This window comes from Salmo trutta, chromosome 4 (assembly GCF_901001165.1).
Source record: "Salmo trutta chromosome 4, fSalTru1.1, whole genome shotgun sequence".
In the NCBI taxonomy this organism is placed as follows: Eukaryota; Metazoa; Chordata; class Actinopteri; order Salmoniformes; family Salmonidae; genus Salmo; species Salmo trutta.
The window spans coordinates 37,001,819-37,021,926 of NC_042960.1; the positions used below are offsets into that span (position 1 = coordinate 37,001,819).

General features: G+C 44.0%; 1 protein-coding gene across 3 annotated transcripts; it reads left to right on the forward strand.

The window, feature by feature from the left end:
• The first annotated feature begins 109 nt into the window (after nucleotides 1-109).
• On the forward strand, nucleotides 110-19,777 carry aqp4 (aquaporin 4). 3 transcript variants are annotated; one of them, XM_029750644.1, is made up of 5 exons: nucleotides 110-188; nucleotides 14,066-14,546; nucleotides 15,070-15,234; nucleotides 18,530-18,610; nucleotides 18,864-19,777. In XM_029750644.1, the coding sequence occupies exons 1-5, from the start codon at nucleotides 154-156 to the stop codon at nucleotides 19,134-19,136; spliced, it is 1,035 nt and encodes a 344-aa protein (XP_029606504.1). In that variant the 5' UTR covers nucleotides 110-153; the 3' UTR covers nucleotides 19,137-19,777. The 3 variants fall into 3 exon arrangements, with proteins under 3 accessions (XP_029606504.1, XP_029606505.1, XP_029606506.1); XM_029750645.1 differs by lacking the exon at nucleotides 110-188 and adding an exon at nucleotides 12,960-13,020; XM_029750646.1 differs by lacking the exon at nucleotides 110-188 and adding an exon at nucleotides 13,600-13,836.
• Nucleotides 19,778-20,108: the final 331 nt, after the last annotated feature.

Sequence of the window (20,108 nt, forward strand, 5' to 3'; positions counted from 1 at the left end):
GTGCAGCTGCACGGTGACGGGAGCAGGGGGAGGGGAGAGATGAGGGAGGTGGGAAAGATGAGAGGAACCAAAGGGATGGGGAGAACACACAACATAGACCAACCTATAAAGTCACACACACACACACAATCGGGGTTGGCTGCATCGCAAGGTATGACAACTGAGAGCAGGGCAGCAGAACGCCTGAGGTGAGTAGGGCGGAAGGATGCGTCTTGGGATAGTTAGTGTTTGGGAACGGGTTTTTACAGGTTAACAAGTTTATATATGACGCTTCCATTCATCGCCTTGGGTTGATTATCTGGATACTTTTTTATATGGTGCATTTCAGATAAAAAATAGATATAATTATATAAGTGGGCTTGTCTGGTGTGTTTGATGATTGGTCTGTCTGAGATAAAGGCCTATACAGTGTTTGTGAGGCTTTGATTGCAACTTTGTATCACGAGTCAGAGGAATTTGACAGTGTGTTCCTTGGAACGTTTTTATTTGTATTTATTTTTACACCCGTTAGAATAGGCTACATTCCAATAAAAATTGTATTTGCTTTTGGTGAAAACATAATTTTGTTATACATTTGAAGGATGTTATAGTGTGGACACTATATAAATAATGACATGGTTATTATTGGTATTGACCGTGACCTTTCCCTTTTGATGATGTCATCACTAAGAGTGAGTTCTCTGCAATGTGATTCTACCACCGGTTGAGTGGGCTATATAGTTCTGCTATATTTGTACCGTTTGTACCTGGCAATACACCTTTAGGTTTGGGTTGAAAGTAAAGGAAAGTAATATCGAAATGCGTGTGGGCATTCCTTGTCAAGTTACTACACCTTTTTGGCGACGAGGATAAAATTTTATCAACTTGTACAGGGCGAGGTGCTAGCTAGCTAAGAAACAGTGGAGGTAGTCAGTTAGCTAGCTAGCTTAATGAGCGACAGAGAGCAGGTGCCGCTGGACGGAAACGTCAACGGGGACAATCAGCAGCAAGTGAAAATCGCTAACAAGGATCAAGGACAAGTTGGCGTTATAATGGCAATGTTTGGAACTATCACTGAGTTTGTGGAAGAGAACGAGGACTGGACGGAATATGTGGAAAGGTTAGGACACTTTTTCTTGGCAAATGGAATCATAGATGAGGCTAAACATTGCTCTATTCTCTTGAGCGTGTGTGGGGCTAAAACCTACAAGCTAATGAGGAATTTGGCTACACCACGGAGACCGGGAGAAATTCCTTTTGGGAATCTAGTTGCTCTCATTCAGACTCACCACAATCCAAAGCCGTCAGTGATTGTCCAGAGGTTCAAGTTTAACTGCCATTTTCGGAAAACAGGTCAGTCTGTTGCTAACTTTGTTGCTGAATTACGTGAACTCTCTGAACATTGTGAGTTTGGGGCTATGTTAAAGGACATGCCCCATGACAGATTAGTCTGTGGCATTAATGAGGACATCATACAGCGCCGGTTGCTGGGGGAAGCCACACTGACTTTCAAGAGAGCATTGGAACTATCTCAAGGGATGGAGATGGCCGCTAGTAATGTGAAAAATATTCAAAAGGCCAACAGTGAAAGTTGTGCAGTGCATCAGGTGACAAAAGAGGTGGCAGGAAAAAGGGGAAAAGCAGTGGAATGTTTCAGATGTGGAGGGACACATTATAGTAACAACTGTAAGTTCATGGAGACTGTCTGTCACAATTGCAGCAAAAAGGGACATTTAGCAAAAAAATGCAGGGGTCCTAGGAGCAAGCCAGAGGGTGGGCGGACTGGGCTGGGCAAGTTCACAGCACCAAAGCCTCAGTCAGCAGCGCACCACCTAGAGAGCACAGAGGAGGAGGAAGAGCATTGTTCCTACAACATGTTTAATGTGAGGGAGCCGCGCGGAGAGCCTATCTATGCTACAGTGGAGGTAGATGGAAAGCAGATGAGGATGGAGGTTGACACGGGGGCCTCTGCCTCTGTCATAAGTGAGGAGACCTACAAACAAAAATGGGGCTCAAGACAGGTTTCTGCCCTCACACCGGCAGGGATCAGACTGCGTACGTACACCGGGGAGACCATACCATTGCTGGGGGCTCTAGAGGTGGACATTGCATACAACAGCCAGGAAGCGAGAGCACGGCTCCTGGGGGTGAAAGGGAATGGGCCTAGTTTACTAGGGCGTGACTGGCTAAACAAAATACAACTGAGCTGGGGTGAGATAAAACACACCCGAGTGACTGAGGATGTCATTCAAAAGTACCCAGAGATTTTCAAAGATGAACTGGGCACACTGCAGGGCACTGCAGTTAAGCTGTTCGTGGATCCTCAGGCCAAGCCTCGCTTTTTCAAGCCCAGGACAGTGCCTTACGCCATGAAAAAGAAAGTGGAAGATGAGTTGGAGCGGCTGCAGGACGCAAACGTCATTACTCCCGTTCAGTTCTCCCGCTGGGCAGCTCCTATCGTTCCCGTTCTGAAAAGTGACGGCACGGTGCGTATATGTGGGGACTACAAACTCACCATCAACAGGGCCTCTAAGCTAGACGCTTACCCGCTGCCACGGGTGGAGGACTTGTTCGCGACACTGGCAGGAGGCAAGACGTTCTCAAAGCTTGACATGAGTCACGCCTACCAAAAAGCTCCTCCTGGACGAGGACTCAAAAGAGTATGTTACAGTGAACACGCACAAAGGCTTGTTCAGGTACAACCGCTTGGTTTTCGGAGTGGCGTCCAGCCCAGCCATTTTCCAGAGGACAATGGACAATCTGCTGCAGGGGATCCCTCATGTAGCAGTGTACCTGGATGACATCCTGGTTACAGGGGAGACGGAGGAGGAGCACCTCCACCATCTGGACCAGGTGTTAAAGAGATTCTCTGAGGCAGGGCTGCGCCTGAAGCGTAGCAAGTGCACATTCCAAGCACAGAGTGTGACATACCTAGGTCACAAGATCACAGCGCAGGGTCTTTGTCCTGTGGAGGACAAAGTCAGGGCAATCAAGGATGCTCCAAACCCCAAGAATGGGTCAGAGCTCAGGTCGTTCCTGGGCATGGTGAACTACTATGGTAAGTTCCTCCCAGAGCTGTCAACAGTGTTGGCTCCACTTTATCAGTTGCTCCACAAAGACTGTAAATGGAAGTGGGGGCCAGCACAAGAGATAGCTTTCAAGGAAGTGAAAGCACTACTACAATCAGCACAACTTCTGGTTCATTTTGACCAAGACAAAGAGATCATCCTGTCATGTGATGCCTCACCCTATGGCGTCGGGGCAGTACTCTCTCATCAGATGGAGGACGGGTCAGAGAGACCCATTGGATTCGCATCACGTACGCTGACGAGTGCTGAGAAGGGTTATTCACAGTTAGACAAGGAAGGTCTGGCCATAGTCTTTGCTGTGAAATGCTTCCATCAGTACCTCTACGGTCGTCATTTCACCATATGCACTGACCACAAACCACTGATGAGCCTTTTTAGTGAATCAAGATGCATTCCGCCCATGGCTTCAGCAAGGTTACAGCGCTGGGCCCTGACACTGTCAGCTTACCAGTACACGATAGTGTATAGAGCGGGGGAGGACAATGCAAATGCAGATGCGCTCAGCCGTCTCCCGCTACCAGAGATGCCTGCCACAAATGTGGTGCCTCCCGAGACAATTTTCCTAATGGAGAGATTGTCAAACTCACCTGTGAATGCCAAACAGGTCAAACAGTGGACAGACCGGGATCCTATCCTGTCCCAAGTGAAAAGATTCCTGATGCAGGGTTGGCCTCCTGTCATAGAGGATGATCGACTAAGACCTTATGCAAAGCGCAAAACTGAGCTGAGTGTGCAGGATGGCTGCATACTCTGGGGGTCCAGAGTGATTGTTCCACCCCCTGGCCGTGCACAAGTCATGGATGAGGTCCATGAGGCTCACCCGGGTGCCTCCCGGATGAAAAGTTTAGCCATATCTTACATCTGGTGGCCTAACATGGATCAGGAGGTAGAAGACAAAGTTAAATCATGTTCTGAGTGCCAGATCAACCAGAAGATGGCGCCGCCCACGCCACTACATCTGTGGGAGTGGCCTGACCGCCCATGGTCCAGGCTGCATATAGATTTTGCAGGCCCTTTCATTGGTCACATGTTCCTTGTCATGGTAGACGCACACTCCAAGTGGCTGGAGGCGCACATCATGAGCAACATCACAGCGACCACAACCATCGAAAAGCTTCGGCAGGTGTTTTCAACCCATGGTCTGCCGGACTCTCTGGTGTCCGACAACGCAACAACATTTACCTGTGACTTGTTCCAAGAATTCATGCGGAGAAACGGGATCCGCCATATCCGCAGCGCCTCGTTTCACCGGCCTCAAACGGCTTAGCGGAGCGGGCTGTGCAGACACTGAAAGAGGGGCTCAAAAGGATGACTGGGGGAACCATCACAACTAAGCTCTCTCGGTTCTTGTTCCAGTACCGCATCACGCCACAAACAACAACAGGACAGGCTCCAGCGGTGATGTTAATGGGCAGAAAGCCAAAAGCTCACCTGGATCTACTGCGTCCGAACATCAGAGCACGAGTGGAACGGAAGCAGGAGAAACAAAAAGAGAGACATGACCACCACGCAAGGGAGAGACAGTTAAAACCCAATGACACTGTCTACATCCGCAACTTCACAAGCAGCCAACGCTGGTTGCCAGGTATCATTCTGAGTCAGAGTGGTCCCGTCTCCTTTGTGGTCAAACTGACTGATGGGCGAGTCATGCGCAGACACCAGGACCATCTCCGCCTGCGCTATGACAAAGACAAGACCATGTTTTCAGACGGAACAGCTGTGGGTGGTAGTATACAAGTTCAAATCCCACAGGAAACAGCATCTGAGGAACAGGGGCATTCAGTGGTTCTAGCAGAGGGTGATGGACATTCTCTCACAAACACCCAACCCGCTCCTGTGCCCACAGACCCAGCTCCACTGGGACACGCCTTACCTGTGTCTCGTAGCACACCAGGAGTACTGCGCAGATCACAGCGTAGTCACAAGCCTCCTGAAAGACTAACTCTGTAGTTGAGACTGAGAGACTCGTGGTGTTAGTGTTTGTTTGGAGCAGCAGACCTAGTTGAAAAGAAATAAGGACTGTCATTTTGTTGTTGTTGTTTTGTTTACATTTACGGTAACACCAGCAGAAGTTCTAAAGTGTGGTGTAGTAAAGAAAAGAAAACACTGATGTGGTTTACTTGTTAACCTTATGTTTTCCTTACAGGGGGGATTTAAATTGAGGGGGGAGAAGTATTATAGTGTGGACACTATATAAATAATGACATGGTTATTATTGGTATTGACCGTGACCTTTCCCTTTTGTTGATGTCATCACTAAGAGTGAATTCTCTGCAATGTGATTCTACCACCGGTTGAGTGGGCTATATAGTTCTGCTATATTTGTACTGTTTGTACCTGGCAATACACCTTTAGGTTTGGGTTGAAAGTAAAGGAAAGTAATATCGAAATGCGTGTGGGCATTCCTTGTCAAGTTACTACAAAGGACAATGTATGGTTGCTCAATGTTAGTCAATTATGTACAATTCTGATCTCTTGGTACAATGCACATTTCTTGAGAAGAAGCCTATGTGTCCCTCAATCGAAATAGTGTCTTGCAATTAAAAATCAACATTAATTATATTAATTTGATTGAAGGATTTATGGTTAGGGTTAATTATTTAAAAAAAACAATATATGAGTACATATTGAATATGGACAAATATGCCACCTATCGCAATCTTTATGACATGTAGCCTAATGTAGCCCTATCACTTCGAGTTATCCTTTACCTGCTGCCATCCTGCTGCCATAGCAATGGCAACCCTAATTAGCCTACCCTATAATTGTCACCTTTATTTGTTGTTTCATTAGGCTTATTGTGGTGGTTTTAGGTTGTTACCTTGCATCACAAATGGCAACCATTTGCCTGCGTTTACACAGGCAGCCCAATTCTAACATTGTTTCCACTAATTGGTCTTTTGAACAATCACATCAAATCTTTTCACATCAGCTTTTTTACAGGGCTAATCTGATAACAAATAATCCTCATAGGTATCAGTCTGGTGTTTTCTGTAATTACCTTAATGATCACTGTTTTACAGCTTGTGTTTGTAATGGCTGCTCAGTGAAATGACCTGTCCTGATTTGTCATTGACGCTTGGGAAAAAACGTTCATGAGCAAGCCTTCCTTCATGACCTGACCTCTATGAATTGGTATAGAATCAGCTTGACCCCTCTGACGAAGACGCTTGGACCTTCTTTTTAAAATTTTCAGTAATATTGTTAACAAACACGCCCACATAAAGAAAATGAGAATTAAAAACAGGTTCAGCCACAGGTTTGACCGTGATCTTGCAGAGTTACTCCACCTCAAGAATTGCATTCGGCGAAAGGCTCGGCACACGCATACTCAGGCTGGCTGGCTCTCGTTCATGCAAATGACAAATTAGTGCGCTCAAGCTATCCAGAAGGCCAAAGTTAGTTACTTTAAGGAGCAGCTCTCGCTCTCTGGGTCTAACCCCAAAAAGTTCTGGAAAACGGTTAAAGACCTGGAGAATAAACCCTCCTCCTCACAGCTGCACATGTTCTTTAAAGTTGATGATGGGGTTGTTACTGACAAGAAGCACATGGCTGAGCTCTTTAATCACCACTTCATAAAGTTGGATTCCTATTTGACTCAGCCATGCCTGCTTGCCCGTCCAACATTTCCTCATCTCCCAACCCTGCTAATGCGACTAGCCTCGATGCTTCTCCCTGTTTTTCCCCTACCCCGCTACAAAGTTTCTCCCTGCAGGCAGTCACTGACTCCGAGGTGCAAAAGGAGCTCCTTAAACTTGACCCCCAAAAACATCTGGATCAGATGGTTTAGACCCTTCCTTCTTCAAATTTGCTGCCCCTATCATCGCCAAGCCTATCTCAGACCTTTTTAACCTGTCTCTCCTCTCTGGGGAGGTTCCTATTGCTTGGAAGGCAGCCACGGTTCGTCCTTTCTTTAAAGGGGGAGATCAAGCTCATCCTAACTGTTATAGACATATTTCTATTTTGCCCTGTTTATCAAAAGTGTTGGAAAAACTTGTCAATAATAAACTGACTGGCTTTCTTGATATCTATAGTATTCTCTCTGATATGCAATCTGGTTTCTGCTCATGTTATGGCTGTGTCACTGCAACCTTAAAGGTCCTCAATGTAATCATCTTTGCCCTTGAATCTAAGCAATGTTGTGCTGCTATTTTTATCGGCTTGGACAAAGCTTTTGATATGGTAGACCATTCCATTCTTGTGGACCGGCTAAGGAGTATCGGTGTCTCTGAAGGGTCTTTGGCCTGATTTGCTAACTACCTCTCTCAAAGAGTGCGGTGTATAAAGTCAGAACATCTGCTGTCTCAGCCACTGCCTGTCACCAAGGGTGTACCCCAACGCTCAATCCTAGGCCCCACGCTCTTCTCAATTTACATCAACAACATAGCTCAGGCAGTAGGAAGCTCTCTCATCCATTTATATGCAGATGATACAGTCTTATACTCAGGTGGCCCCTCCCCAGATGTTGTGTTAAATGCTCTACAAGAAATCTTTCTCTGCCCTTAACGTTGTTCTGAACACCTCCAAAACAAAGGTCATGTCGTTTGGTAAGAAGAATGCCCCTCTCCCCACAGGTTTGATTACTACCTCTGAGGGTTTAGAGCTTGAAGTAGTCACCTCATACAAGTACTTGGGAGTATGGCTAGACTGTCCTTCTCTCAGCACATATCAAAGCTGCAGGCTAAAGTTAAATCTGGACTTGGTTTACTTTATCGTAATCGCTCCTCTTTCACCCCAGCTGCCAAACTATACTGAGTCAGATGACCATCCTACCCATGCTAGATTTCGGAGACGTAATTTATAGATCGGCAGGTAAGGGTGCTCTCGAGCGGCGAGATGTTCTTTGCAATTAGGCCATCAGATTAGCCACCAATGCTCCTTATAGGACACATCACTGCACTCTATACTCCCATGTGAACTGGTCATCTCTGTATACCCATCGCAAGACCCACTGATTGATGCTTATTTATTAAACCCTCTTAGGCCTCATTCCCCCCTATCTGAGATATTTACTGCAGCCCTCATCCTCCACATACAACACCGTTCTGCCAGTCACATTCTGTTTAAGGTCCCCAAAGCACACACATCCCTGGGTCGCTCGTCTTTTCAGTTCGCTGCAGCTAGCGACTGGAACGAGCTGCAACAAACACTCAAACTGGACAGCTTAATTAAAAGACTCAATCATGGACACTCTTACTGACAGTTGTGTCTGCTTTGCGTGTTGTATTGTTGTCTCTACCTTCTTGCCCTTTGTGCTGTTTTCTGTGCCCAATAATGTTCGTACCCTGTTTTATGCTGCTACCATGTTGTGCTGCTGCCATGTTGTGTTGCTACCATGTTGTTGTCATGTTGTGTTGCTACCATGCTGTGTTACTGCCATGCTATGTTGTTGTCTTAGGTCTCTCTTTATGTATTGTTGTGCTGTCTCTCTTGTCATGATGTGTGTTTTGTCTTATATGTTTATTTAATTTATTAAGATAGTTAATCCCAGCCCACATACGCGCAGGAAGCCTTTTGCCTTTTGGTAGGCTGTCATTGTAAATAAGAATTTGTTCTTAACTTACTTGCCTAGTTAAATAAATGTTTTTATTAAGACCAATTAGTGTTTAAAAAAATATCAGAATTGAGCTGCGTGTGTAAAGACAGTCGAATTAGTTTACAAACATTCTAGTCCTGTTTAGCTCAGTTAAAAGAGCATGCCACTGGCAACACCAGGGCTGTGGGTTCAATTCCTACAGGGAACCAGGGAACTTAGGGCTGTGGGTTCAATTCCTACAGGGAACTTACAGTATGAAAATACTGTAAGTTACTCACTACTGTAAGTTACTCTGGATAAGAGCATCTGCTAAATGACCCAAATGTAAGTGTTTAGAAACAATTGGTGTATTGTATGGTTGTCACTGTTGTTTAATTAGGCCGGTTGTTTCTTTAGTTATAGACCACCCTCTGCCCTAGCTGTGCCCTGGACACCATATGTGAATTGATTGCCCGCCATCTATCTTCAGAGCTCGTGCTGCTAGGTGACCTAAACTGGGACATGCTTAACACCCCGGCCATCCTACAATCTAAGCTTGATGCCCTCAATCTCACACAAATGATCAATGAACCCACAAGGTACAACCCCAAATCCGTAATCATGGGCACCCTCATAGATATCATCCTAACCAACTTGCCCTCCAAATACACCTCTGCTGTTTTCAACCAAGATCTCAGCGATCACTGCCTCGCTGCCTGCATCCGTAATGGGTCTGCGGTCAAACGACCACCCCTCATCACTGTCAAACGCTTCCTAAAACACTTCAGAGAGCAGGCCTTTATAATCGACCTGGCCCAGGTATCCTGGAAGGATATTGACCTCATCCCGTCAGTAGAGGATGCCTGGTTATTCTTTAAAAGTGCCTGCCTCATCATCTAAAATAAGCATGCCCCATTCAAAAAAATGTAGAACCAGGAACAGATATAGCCCTTGGTTCTCTCCAAATCTGACTACCCTTGACCAGCACAAAAACATTCTGTGGCGTTTTGCATTAGCATCGAATAGCCCCCGTGATATGCAACTTTTCAGGGAAGTTAGGAACCAATATAGACAAGCAGTTAGGAAAGCTAAGGTTAGCTTTTTCAAGCAGAAATTTGCATCCTGTAGCACAAACTCCAAAAAGTTCTGGGACACTGTAAAATGGGGGTGGGGGTGCCAAATGGGGGTGCCACAGTGTTCAATTCTCGGGCCGACTCTCTTCTCTGTATACATCAATGATGTCGCTCTTGCTGCTGGTGATTCTCTGATCCACCTCTACGCAGACACCATTCTGTATACCTCTGGCCCCTCTTTGGACACTATGTTAACTAACCTCCAGACGAGCTTCAATGCCATACAACTCATACAACTCGTGGCCTCCAACTGCTCTTAATTGCAAGTAAAACTAAATGCATGCTCCTCAACCAATCACTGCCCGCACCTGCCTGCCCGTCCAGCATCACTACTCTGGACAGTTCTGACTTAGAATATGTGGACAACTACAAATACCTAGGTGTCTGGTTAGACTGTAAACTCTCCTTCCAGACTCACATTAAGCATCTCCAATCCAAAATTAAACCTAGAATTGACTTCCTATTTCGCAACAAAGCATCCTTCACTCATGCTGCCAAACATACCCTCGTAAAACTGACTATCCTACCGATCCTTGACTTCGGCGATGTCGTTTACAAAATAGCCTCCAACACTCTACTCAACAAATTGGATGCAATCTATCACAGTGCCATCCGTTTTGTCACCAAAGCCCCATATACTACCCACCACTGCGACCTGTACGCTCTCGTTGGCTGGCCCTCGCTTCATACTCGTCGCCAAACCCACTGGCTCCAGGTCATCTACAAGTCTCTGCTAGGTAAAGTCCCGCCTTATCTCAGCTCACTGATCACCATAGCAGCATCCACCCGTAGCACGCGCTCCAGCAGGTATATCTCACTGGTCACCCCCAAAGCCATTTTTTCCTTTGGCCGCCTTTCCTTCCAGTTCTCTGCTGCCAATGACTGGAACGAACTTCAAAAATCACTGAAGCAGGAGACTCATATCTCCCTCACTAGCTTTAAGCACCAGCTGTCAGAGCAGCTCATAGATCACTGCACCTGTACATAGCCCATCTGTAAATAGCCCATCCAACTACCTCATCCCAATACTGTATTTATTTATTTATCTTGCTCCTTTGCACCCCAGTATCTCTACTTGCACATTCATCTTCTGCACATCTACCATTCCAGTGTTTAATTGCTATATTGTAATTACTTCGCCACCATGGCCTATTTATTGCCTTACCTCCCTTATCCTACCTCATTTGCACATACTGTGTATGTTTTATCACAGTTGCAGCCAACAGTATTTTTCTGCGACAACACATTTCTGGGGGCCTTCTGTCATTACACACAGGTGTTGGGAGCATGCTAGATAGCTAATAGCACAGGTGGTCCCTCTGTCTTCCCTCTGTCTTCTGTAAACATGCGCTTTAACAAGGAGATATGGCCGTGTGGTAACACTAACCCTGACCCCATAAAGGTGTGTATCAATTTAACGTTTTGTTCTTTGAAAATGGTTTCTCGCTGATATGAAAGATAAAGTCCTAATGCTTCCAAAACCGTCCTGCAAGGGATGCGTGTTAAACCCCTGTACAGTAGGTCTAAGCCAGGGATGGGCAAACGATGGCCCATGGACCAGCTTTTGAAGGCCCTCGGACCAATTTAAAATACTTTGTTTTGTCGGGGTCTCAACTTACGAGGTCGAACAGTAGAATACTATTGTGCATCAATAGGTTTTCTCTTGTTGTGTCAATTCACTGATAGTCACACAATTAGCCCATGCCAGCTAAAATGTTTTAGGTTGGTAAGTTAGTCTACCAGCCAGCTATCTAAACTTGTAGTAATCAAGTCCACTGATTTTGTTAGTTAGTCTCACTCAGATATCATACAAAAAACTGCAAACATTTCTTTCCACCCTATGGCAAAATGTGTAGAACTGCAGGAAATTAGCTGTAAAACTGCTAATTTTCCTACCTTCCCCATGGCAAAATTAATGTACTTGCACGAAATGAACTCTAAAACTAAAACATTTGCATAAATTTAGTTAGGTATAAAAACAATATTTGAAATAATTATTTGATGAAACATAGAATTTGGCCTCAAATGCTATAACCCATAAAAATACAATGAATAACACATTTGTACACAGACAGTCAAAAAACAAATCATATTGAACAAGGTTTTGTAGTGTATCTGAGAGATATAAGAAAACAGGAGGAATATATATATTTTTAAACCCATGTTTGGTCACCTTATTCATGACACATTTGACCCCCAATGGACTTTTAGCAAACGTTACAGCCTGGTACTAGGTTACCTTCAGAAGCTTGTGTGCATTGTAGAGCAGAACAACTTACAGACTATTTCGTTATAATTGTCTTGTCCGGATGCTCTCGTGTAGAAAAAGGCTTTCTCAAGCCCCATGATATGGAATAGGAGCAAAGGGTAAGAAACGGTAAGTCTCTAGCGTAAACACAGAGGGAGCTATTCAATATTAGAAATCAATTTACCTTATGACGTATAAGTGCATCAATCGACTCTAGGCGGTTGTTCAGACCTAGCGTCTGGGCTCGTAACATAACTCCCCTGTATAGAAGATGCCTTCGTGTGTAATGTAATGGAACAGAGTCATGATCAAGGGCTACCTCGAGGGCTGACTGGGTTGGAAATGTGTGGTTAGACCTTTATTGAAATACTTAAAGCAGTTGTGTAAAGTACTTAAGTAAAAATACTATTTAAGTAGTTTTTGTGGGTATCTGTACTTTACTTTTTTATTTATATATTTTTTAACAACTTTTACTTTTACTCCGCTACATTACAAAAGAAAAGAATGTACTTTTTACTCCATACATTTTCTCGGACACCCAAAAGTACGTGTTACCTTTTGAATGCTTAACAGGACAGGAAAATTGCCAAATTCGCACACTTATCAGGAGAACATCCCTGGTCATACCTACTCCCTCTGATCTGGCTGACTCACTAAACACAAACGCTTCATTGTAAATTATGTCTGAGTGTTGGAGTGTGCCCCTGGCTAACAGTAAATACAATAAATACAATTCGTGACATCTGGTTTGATTAATATAAGGAATTTGAAATTATTTTGATTTTTACTTTTTTCTTTTGATACTTAAGTATATTTGAGCAATTACATTTACTTGTGATACTTAAGTATATTTAAAACCAAATATTTGTTTACTTTTACTCAAGTAGAATTTTACTCCTTTGCCTTTCAATTGAATCATTTTCTATTAAGATATATTTACTTTTACTCAAGTATGACAATTGGGTACTTTTTCCACCACTGCCTTCAAGGTCGCTTCCAAACTTTCCAAACTCACTCACACGCACTTCTCCACAGCTCCAGACAGACCATTCCCACGTAAGTAGTTACAAAGGGAGTACAATGACTGTCTTGATTACAATAGTTATGTCTCCGACTTGCGTCTGTGGCAGGTTCATGAGTGCTTTGGAATGTTAAAGTTTTAGATGTACTTGTTTTTATATGTAGCCTAGTTTATAGTTCGTGGGTAATATGCCATCACAAATAGGCTTACGTTTGAGTGGAGATTATACCCGCGTTAATATTTCAGAAAATGTAAGGAGTGAAAGTTGTCGGTTAGTTTGTCTTTCATGGCCTGTACTATTGGTTTATTGATATATTTTCCGTTAATTTTGTATGATAGGTTAACCTATTTATTCCTTGGTGATATGGATGTATTTTCAGCCTACCTGCATTGTTAGTTATTCTCACCACATGCATGAATATAAAAGAACACGTGTCCCTTCTGCAGCCTAATATATAACCTTGGTTATTTTTATAACGAAAATGGCATTGTATTATTTAGTTGTTTTTTCTGTTGTGTTCTCTGTCCTGCCCATTTTGGTAGGCTTTGGTCTGCACCTCTCATTCTTATTCGGTGTGGTGGTTGTTTACGATCTCTGTTGTCCCATCGTCTCTCTTCTGCCCCCTTGCTTCTCTCCCATCTTTTGCTTCCCGGAATGTTGAGTGCGCAGAGCGAGCCACTCAAATGGAACACATTTCGATAGGAATTACGCGCTAATTAGAGCTAGAATGGCAGAGGAACTCGAAAGACTTCATGATGGACAGCGATGATCTGTCTGTTCCCTATCCAAACTGAGCAGTGCAGCCTATATCCGCAGTGAGGGGATGTTGATGGATATTTTTAAGCTCCAAGTGAGTGAAGCAGGAGGGCACCTGATTTCCCCTTGTCTCTTTTCTCACACTGTTTTTGTTCTACCCTTCCTTCCTTCCTTCTCTCTCTCTCTCTCTCTCTCTCTCTCTCTCGCTCTCTCTCTCTCTCTCTCTCTCCCTCTCTCTCTCTCTCCTCCACCTTACCCTCTCTCACTCCTCTTTTTCATTATCTCCCTCATCCTCTTTCCTCTCTCTCTCTCCCTCTCTGCAGGACGTGTTGGTCCCGGTGTGTGATTCCTTTCTGTGCCGAACAGTGCCTACCCATCTCTTCTCCTTCCTGGCCTGCGTGTTGCACTAGTGACAGGATCATGGCTGCCTTCAAGGGGATCTGGACGCAGGAGTTTTGGCGTTGCGTCGGGGCAGAGTTCCTGGCAATGATGATCTTCGTGCTCCTCAGCCTGGGTTCCACCATCAACTGGGCGGTTGAGGAGGAGCATCCACCCCACCCTGACCTGGTCCTCATCTCCCTTTGCTTCGGACTCAGTATCGCCACCCTGGTCCAGTGCTTCGGACACATCAGCGGTGCCCATATTAACCCTGCGGTGACCACTGCCATGGTGGTGACCCGGAGACTCAGCCTGGCAAAGGCTGTGTTTTACCTCCTGGCCCAGTGTCTGGGGGCCGTGGTGGGGGCGGCTGTGCTCTACGGGGTTACTCCAGGCTCCGTCAGGGGCGAGATGGGCGTCACATCAGTAAGGAGGAGGGGGGAGACTGACTCTGGACTTTAACATTGATAATCTGGATGTGACTGAAATAGTTGTCTTAAGTGTAGAATTAATATAAGTTGAGTGCGTGGAGTCTTTTGTCTGAAAGCCAATTCTGTTGACTTATTTAAACTGATTATAGGGTATGTTAGCTGTTTTCATCATCATTGAAGAGAAACTACACACTTAGAATTAAAAGGTGCTATATCTAGAGCTTAAATATGTTATTTGGCTGGCCCCATAAGCTAACCCAGTTGGCACAGACGTCAATTCAACGTCTATTTCACGTTGGTGCAACGTAGTTTCATTGAAATTACCTGGAAACAACGTTGATTCAACTAGTGTGTGCACAGTGGGAATCCTTGAACCCTTTTTGGTTCCATGTAGAACCCTTTCCACAGAAAGTTTAGGAAATAGGATGCCATTTGAGAGTCAGACCTTGTCCTCATGTCTTCTGCATGGGTTTACATCCTGTCCTGTTGGCTAACCAAGGTCATGTGACTCTACTCAGGTGAACACCAGTATCTCCGTGGGCCACGCTCTGGTGGTAGAATTCTTCATCACCTTTGAGCTCGTCTTCACCGTGTTCGCCACCTGTGACTCCAAACGCAGCGACCTGAAGGGCTCGGCTGCCCTGGCCATCGGCTTCTCTGTCTGCATTGGACACCTGTTTGCTGTGAGTAGTACCTCAGGTAGCCAAAATAGTTAGCAACACTTCATCAGTCAACAAGGAACACTAACCCTAACACTACCCCTACCCCTAAACCTAACTCTAGCCCTACTCTCAACCCTAACCTGTTTTCAGCCATAGCTAGTGTTGCAAAGGGAGGGTTAAAGTTTACCTGTAAACTATCAGAATTTAGGTAATTTTCAAGGTTTAGGGGAATTTTATCGCATGACATCTAGTGGCCATTTTGGGTAGCTACTTCAGATTATCACAAGCGTCTATCTCTGGCCCTCTGTGTGGCCTTATTACATGTAAAATATATAAAATCATCAAGTATGATTAAAACATGTAATGACAAAGCTGTAAATCATAAGTATAAAACATCAACTTAATGAATACCATTCATGAGTGTTTCAGCTTGAAATATGTTATATATATTTTTTACACACTTGTATTTATTTTACTATGTCAATTTGTCTTTGTGGTAAATGTTTTGGCACCAAAACAGACAGTAGTTGGAGTGTTTTCTCATTAGGCTACATTTTAAATTACATTTTTTTGTAATTTAGCAGACACTCTTATCCTGAGTGACTTACAGTTAGTGCATTCATTTTAAGATGCCTAGGTGAGACACATCTCAGTTATACATTTTTCCAAAATAAATTAGCTATCAGCAAAGGCAGTGGTAGTAGGAAAAAGTCAAGTGTAAGTGTTAGTTCACAGATGGCAAGGGAGTTATTTTTATTTTTGGGTGTGGGTGTTAGGCGGAGCAGCACAGGGGAACCCAAGAGCAGACTCAGACCAGAAAACAGGGATGAATTACCCAAGATATTTATTGTAAGGGAGAGATGAAGTGCAGATCCAGGGAAGTTCGGATGAGTTGTAGGAAATCAGATGTGGAGACTGAGGTTGGAGTGAGCTGCGTTGGGACAGGGTAAACAGGTCCGTAGGGTAATCCAAGGAAGTGATGGTGAGTTGAATCCAGAACAGGGTAGCAGGGTGATGAGATGTTGAACATGAGACAGGAACTAGAGTCAGAGCGGCAAAACTGTAGTGAGAGGAGAAACAGCGTCAGGCAAGGAAAAAGGCACAGCAGGATACAGGATCTTAAATAACAAATAGCTAGCAGCATGACTGACTGAACAGAGATTATAATCTGGCAGAGTGGAAGTGGCAGGACTGAGTATTTGTTGAGGTCTTGATTATGGGAATGGGTTGCAGCTGGTGGGGAACTGCTCTTACTCCAGCACACCTGTCTCCAACCATACAGAGAGAGAGAGAGAGAGAACTAGGGGAATGGCTGCAGGTCAAGGAGACACCGGATGTCCACTAGGGGGTGTGGCAAGAGCAGATGTGACAGTGGGTACTGTAGGATTATTAAATATGCTCTTTGAAGAGGTAGGTCTGATGTATGGCCAGGGCTCTAAATGTTTTTTTTTTAATTGGTAGCACTGGAGCTCCCAAATTCAAAAAGTTTTGAGCACCACATGATATTCTGGAGCTCAAGGAAAGTTTCTAGCTATTTTTGAAGCACATGTTGTGTCATGGAAACTAATATGTAACACTGTTAATTATAAAAGCTAAAATGTTGATAGGAATATTTTTTATTGAAATTACAAATTCATTTGTGGAGTATTAGGTTTCTATATTGTTGTCACTAGTTACCACAGCCACAAATTCAAAAATTGCTATATTATAAAAATGCATGAAAACAAACGCTTTTTGGTATTAATTTAAGGTTAGGGTTAGGTATACGGTTAGCAGTGTGGTTAAGGTTAGGGTTACATTGATGGTTAAATTTAACACCGGATCTTAAGAAGAGAAATAGCAGAAATTGACAGGTTTAGGTATAATTATGACTTTGTGGCTGTGGTAACTAGTGATGACCCCTTTTTTGATCTCCTTTTCCTTTATTTCTGTGCCCCCAAATGTTTAAATATACTGGTTAAAGTTACCAGGTTGTGAGCTAGCTAGCCAATGAGGTAACATGACTGAACAAAGTATAAACAAATGGTTAACAACTTCGACACGCGAGTAGTTTTAGAACAGACTGGGACATGGTTTTTAGCGTAAAATGTGGTCCCTGCGATAGCAAGATAGAAATGTCGCGCCGGTGTTGTGCCGAAAATCTCCCCCCTGCCAGAATTCCCCCCCCCCTTCGCGTTCTTCTTTGCTGCGACTTGCTTGCTAGTTGAGATTTCTGCTCTTCACCCCGTTGTCAGTTTAGCCTACATTTCACTGATCTTAGTAGCAGAAAGCATTTTTGTCTGCAGTTTTCGGTTTGGCTATTTGTTTCAAGTGGATGTGGCGCCCTGGGCGAACCCCCTATTCAGCGCCCGCCCCCACGGCTGGCCATGTCGCCCGTACCTAAATCCGCAACTGATTTTGCATTAGTCTATAAATAAATCTCTTTGCTAAAATTTGTCATCTCTCCCATGTCTTATTCGACTAGCATTTTTGAAGGGGTAAGGATAATAATTCAGCCATAGTTGTTCTGAAATCTTTATTGCTTGCCAAAATTTTACTCCCTCCTCTATTTAATATAACACACATACATTAATTATTCATTTTGGTTGCCTATCCTGACGTGAAGTTTGTTCTATAAAAAGTATTTGATTCTGATGTGTGTCACAGAAAGTATTTGACTCTAGCCACAAAATTAAGGAAATTAGAAGGGGGGGATTCTGGCAGGGGTGAGATTTTCGGCACAACACCTGTTAAATGGGTCAGATCTTTTGACCTGGTTGGGCTAGAAGCAAGCCGTTTTCACTGTAGTAATGATGCAACATTCACACAAACAAATCTGCACTCGCTTGTTTCTCTAAAGCACTCAGAAATAATGGTACAGGGTAGCCTGATGATTACAATAACTATTATCTTGGTTATTTTTTCATAGTCCCAGTGCTCCCAAAATAAAACTTCTGGTCGCACATCAAAATATTTTGTCGCACTTTAGAGCCCTGCTATGGCGATTTCCTCTTGAACTATATGGTCTATCCATCCACTAGAAACTCATGGACGATATGGACACAGATATAAAACCGGAATATTACTGTATATATGAAAACATTTTGAATAACACAAGTTGTTCAAATATAAATTATGAAAGTTACCATAGATTGCCATAGATGACCTGTTAATTACCAAAATTACTGAATGTTCCATTGCAACCCTAGCCATAGCCAGTGTAGGAGTCTGGTCATCCTATATCCATGATGGGTTGCCAAACTGGCCATGTTGCTACATGGGGCCAAATTAACCAGGGAAACTACACTAAGTAGTATCTCTATACTCTTCTGTTTAGATCCCCTTCACTGGTGCCAGTATGAACCCTGCTCGATCATTTGGACCTGCCATGGTCACCTGGAGCTGGGAGAACCACTGGGTAAGAGAGAAGAAATGATACACAATGCACATACAACCACATGCAACCATATACAAACTACACACAATAATATACAACCACGTGCAATCCCTCAAACAAAGCCAAATACATCCTCTCTCACAACTTAACTTATATACATCATATACATCACAATGCTCTCACAATGACGTACCCATAGACACACACATGGACACATACATACCCACATGGGTAAATACAGTATACTAATAGTTCTCCCTCTGTCTCATCTCAGGTGTACTGGGTAGGCCCAGTGCTGGGCGGTGTGACAGCTGCAACTCTGTATGAGTACTTGTTCTGTCCCGACCCTGAGCTGAAGAGACGTTATACTGAGGTCCTTTCCAAGACTGGCTTCACCTCCACCAAATATCGTGAGGTCCAGAGCAGCTTAAGGGCAGACCGTGACCAACTGGCGAAAGAACACCCCTTCACCGTGATGGATGTGGAGAGAGCCGAACAGAAGGAGAGGGAGAGGGAGACGTCAGGGGAGGTGCTCTCCTCTGTATGACTAGTGAGGTGCACTGGGAGAGAAGACCAGACCACTGTACAGTCCCCTAACCTATACCCTTCCCTCAAAGAGACTGACCTCTTATAGAGACTGATCTCTGATGGACTGACGTCTTAAATACTGACCGACCTAAAGACTTTCTCTTATGACTGACCTGACCTCTTAGAGAGACTGACTTGCTACGCAAACTGACAGTCAAATACTGCAGACTGACTATAGACACAACAATAGACTTGCCTTCTGTAGAGATACAGACAGACTTAACACATACAGCATACTTTGTATGTAGGCACTTGCAATATAGGCACAAACACAGACCAACCCCTAGATAACATACAGCAGCGGTCCTCCTTTCTCAGTGCACGTGTTCAAATCTCCACCCTTTCTACTGGGTGCTCCTCTCTTTCTCTTCTTATCCTTTATGGCCTGAATGATCTATATGAGATGTTTCTCCAATAGCTAAAAGATATTGATTTACTATGAGTTTTATGAGTTCATATGTATGTAACAGTGTTGCTTTCATCCCTCTCCTCACCCCAACCTGAGCTTGAACCATGGACTCTCTGTACACATTGAAGATTATTTCACTTATAATTCACTGTATCACAATTCCAGTGGGTCAGAAGTTTACATACACTAAGTTGACTGTGCCTTTAAACAACTTGGAAAATTCCAGAAAATGTTGTCATGGCTTTAGAAGCTTCTGATAGGCTAATTGACATCATTTGAGTCAATTGGAGGTGTACCTGTGAATGTTATTTCAAGGCCTACCTTCAAACTCAGTGCCTCTTTGCTTGACATCATGGGAATATCAAAAGAAATCAGCCAAGACCTCAGAAAAAAGATTGTAGACCTCCAAACGCCTGAAGGTACCACGTTAATCTGTACAAGCAATAGTACGCAAGTATAAACACCATGGGACCACGCAGCCCTCATACCGCTTAGGAACGAGACGCGTTCTGTCTCCTAGAG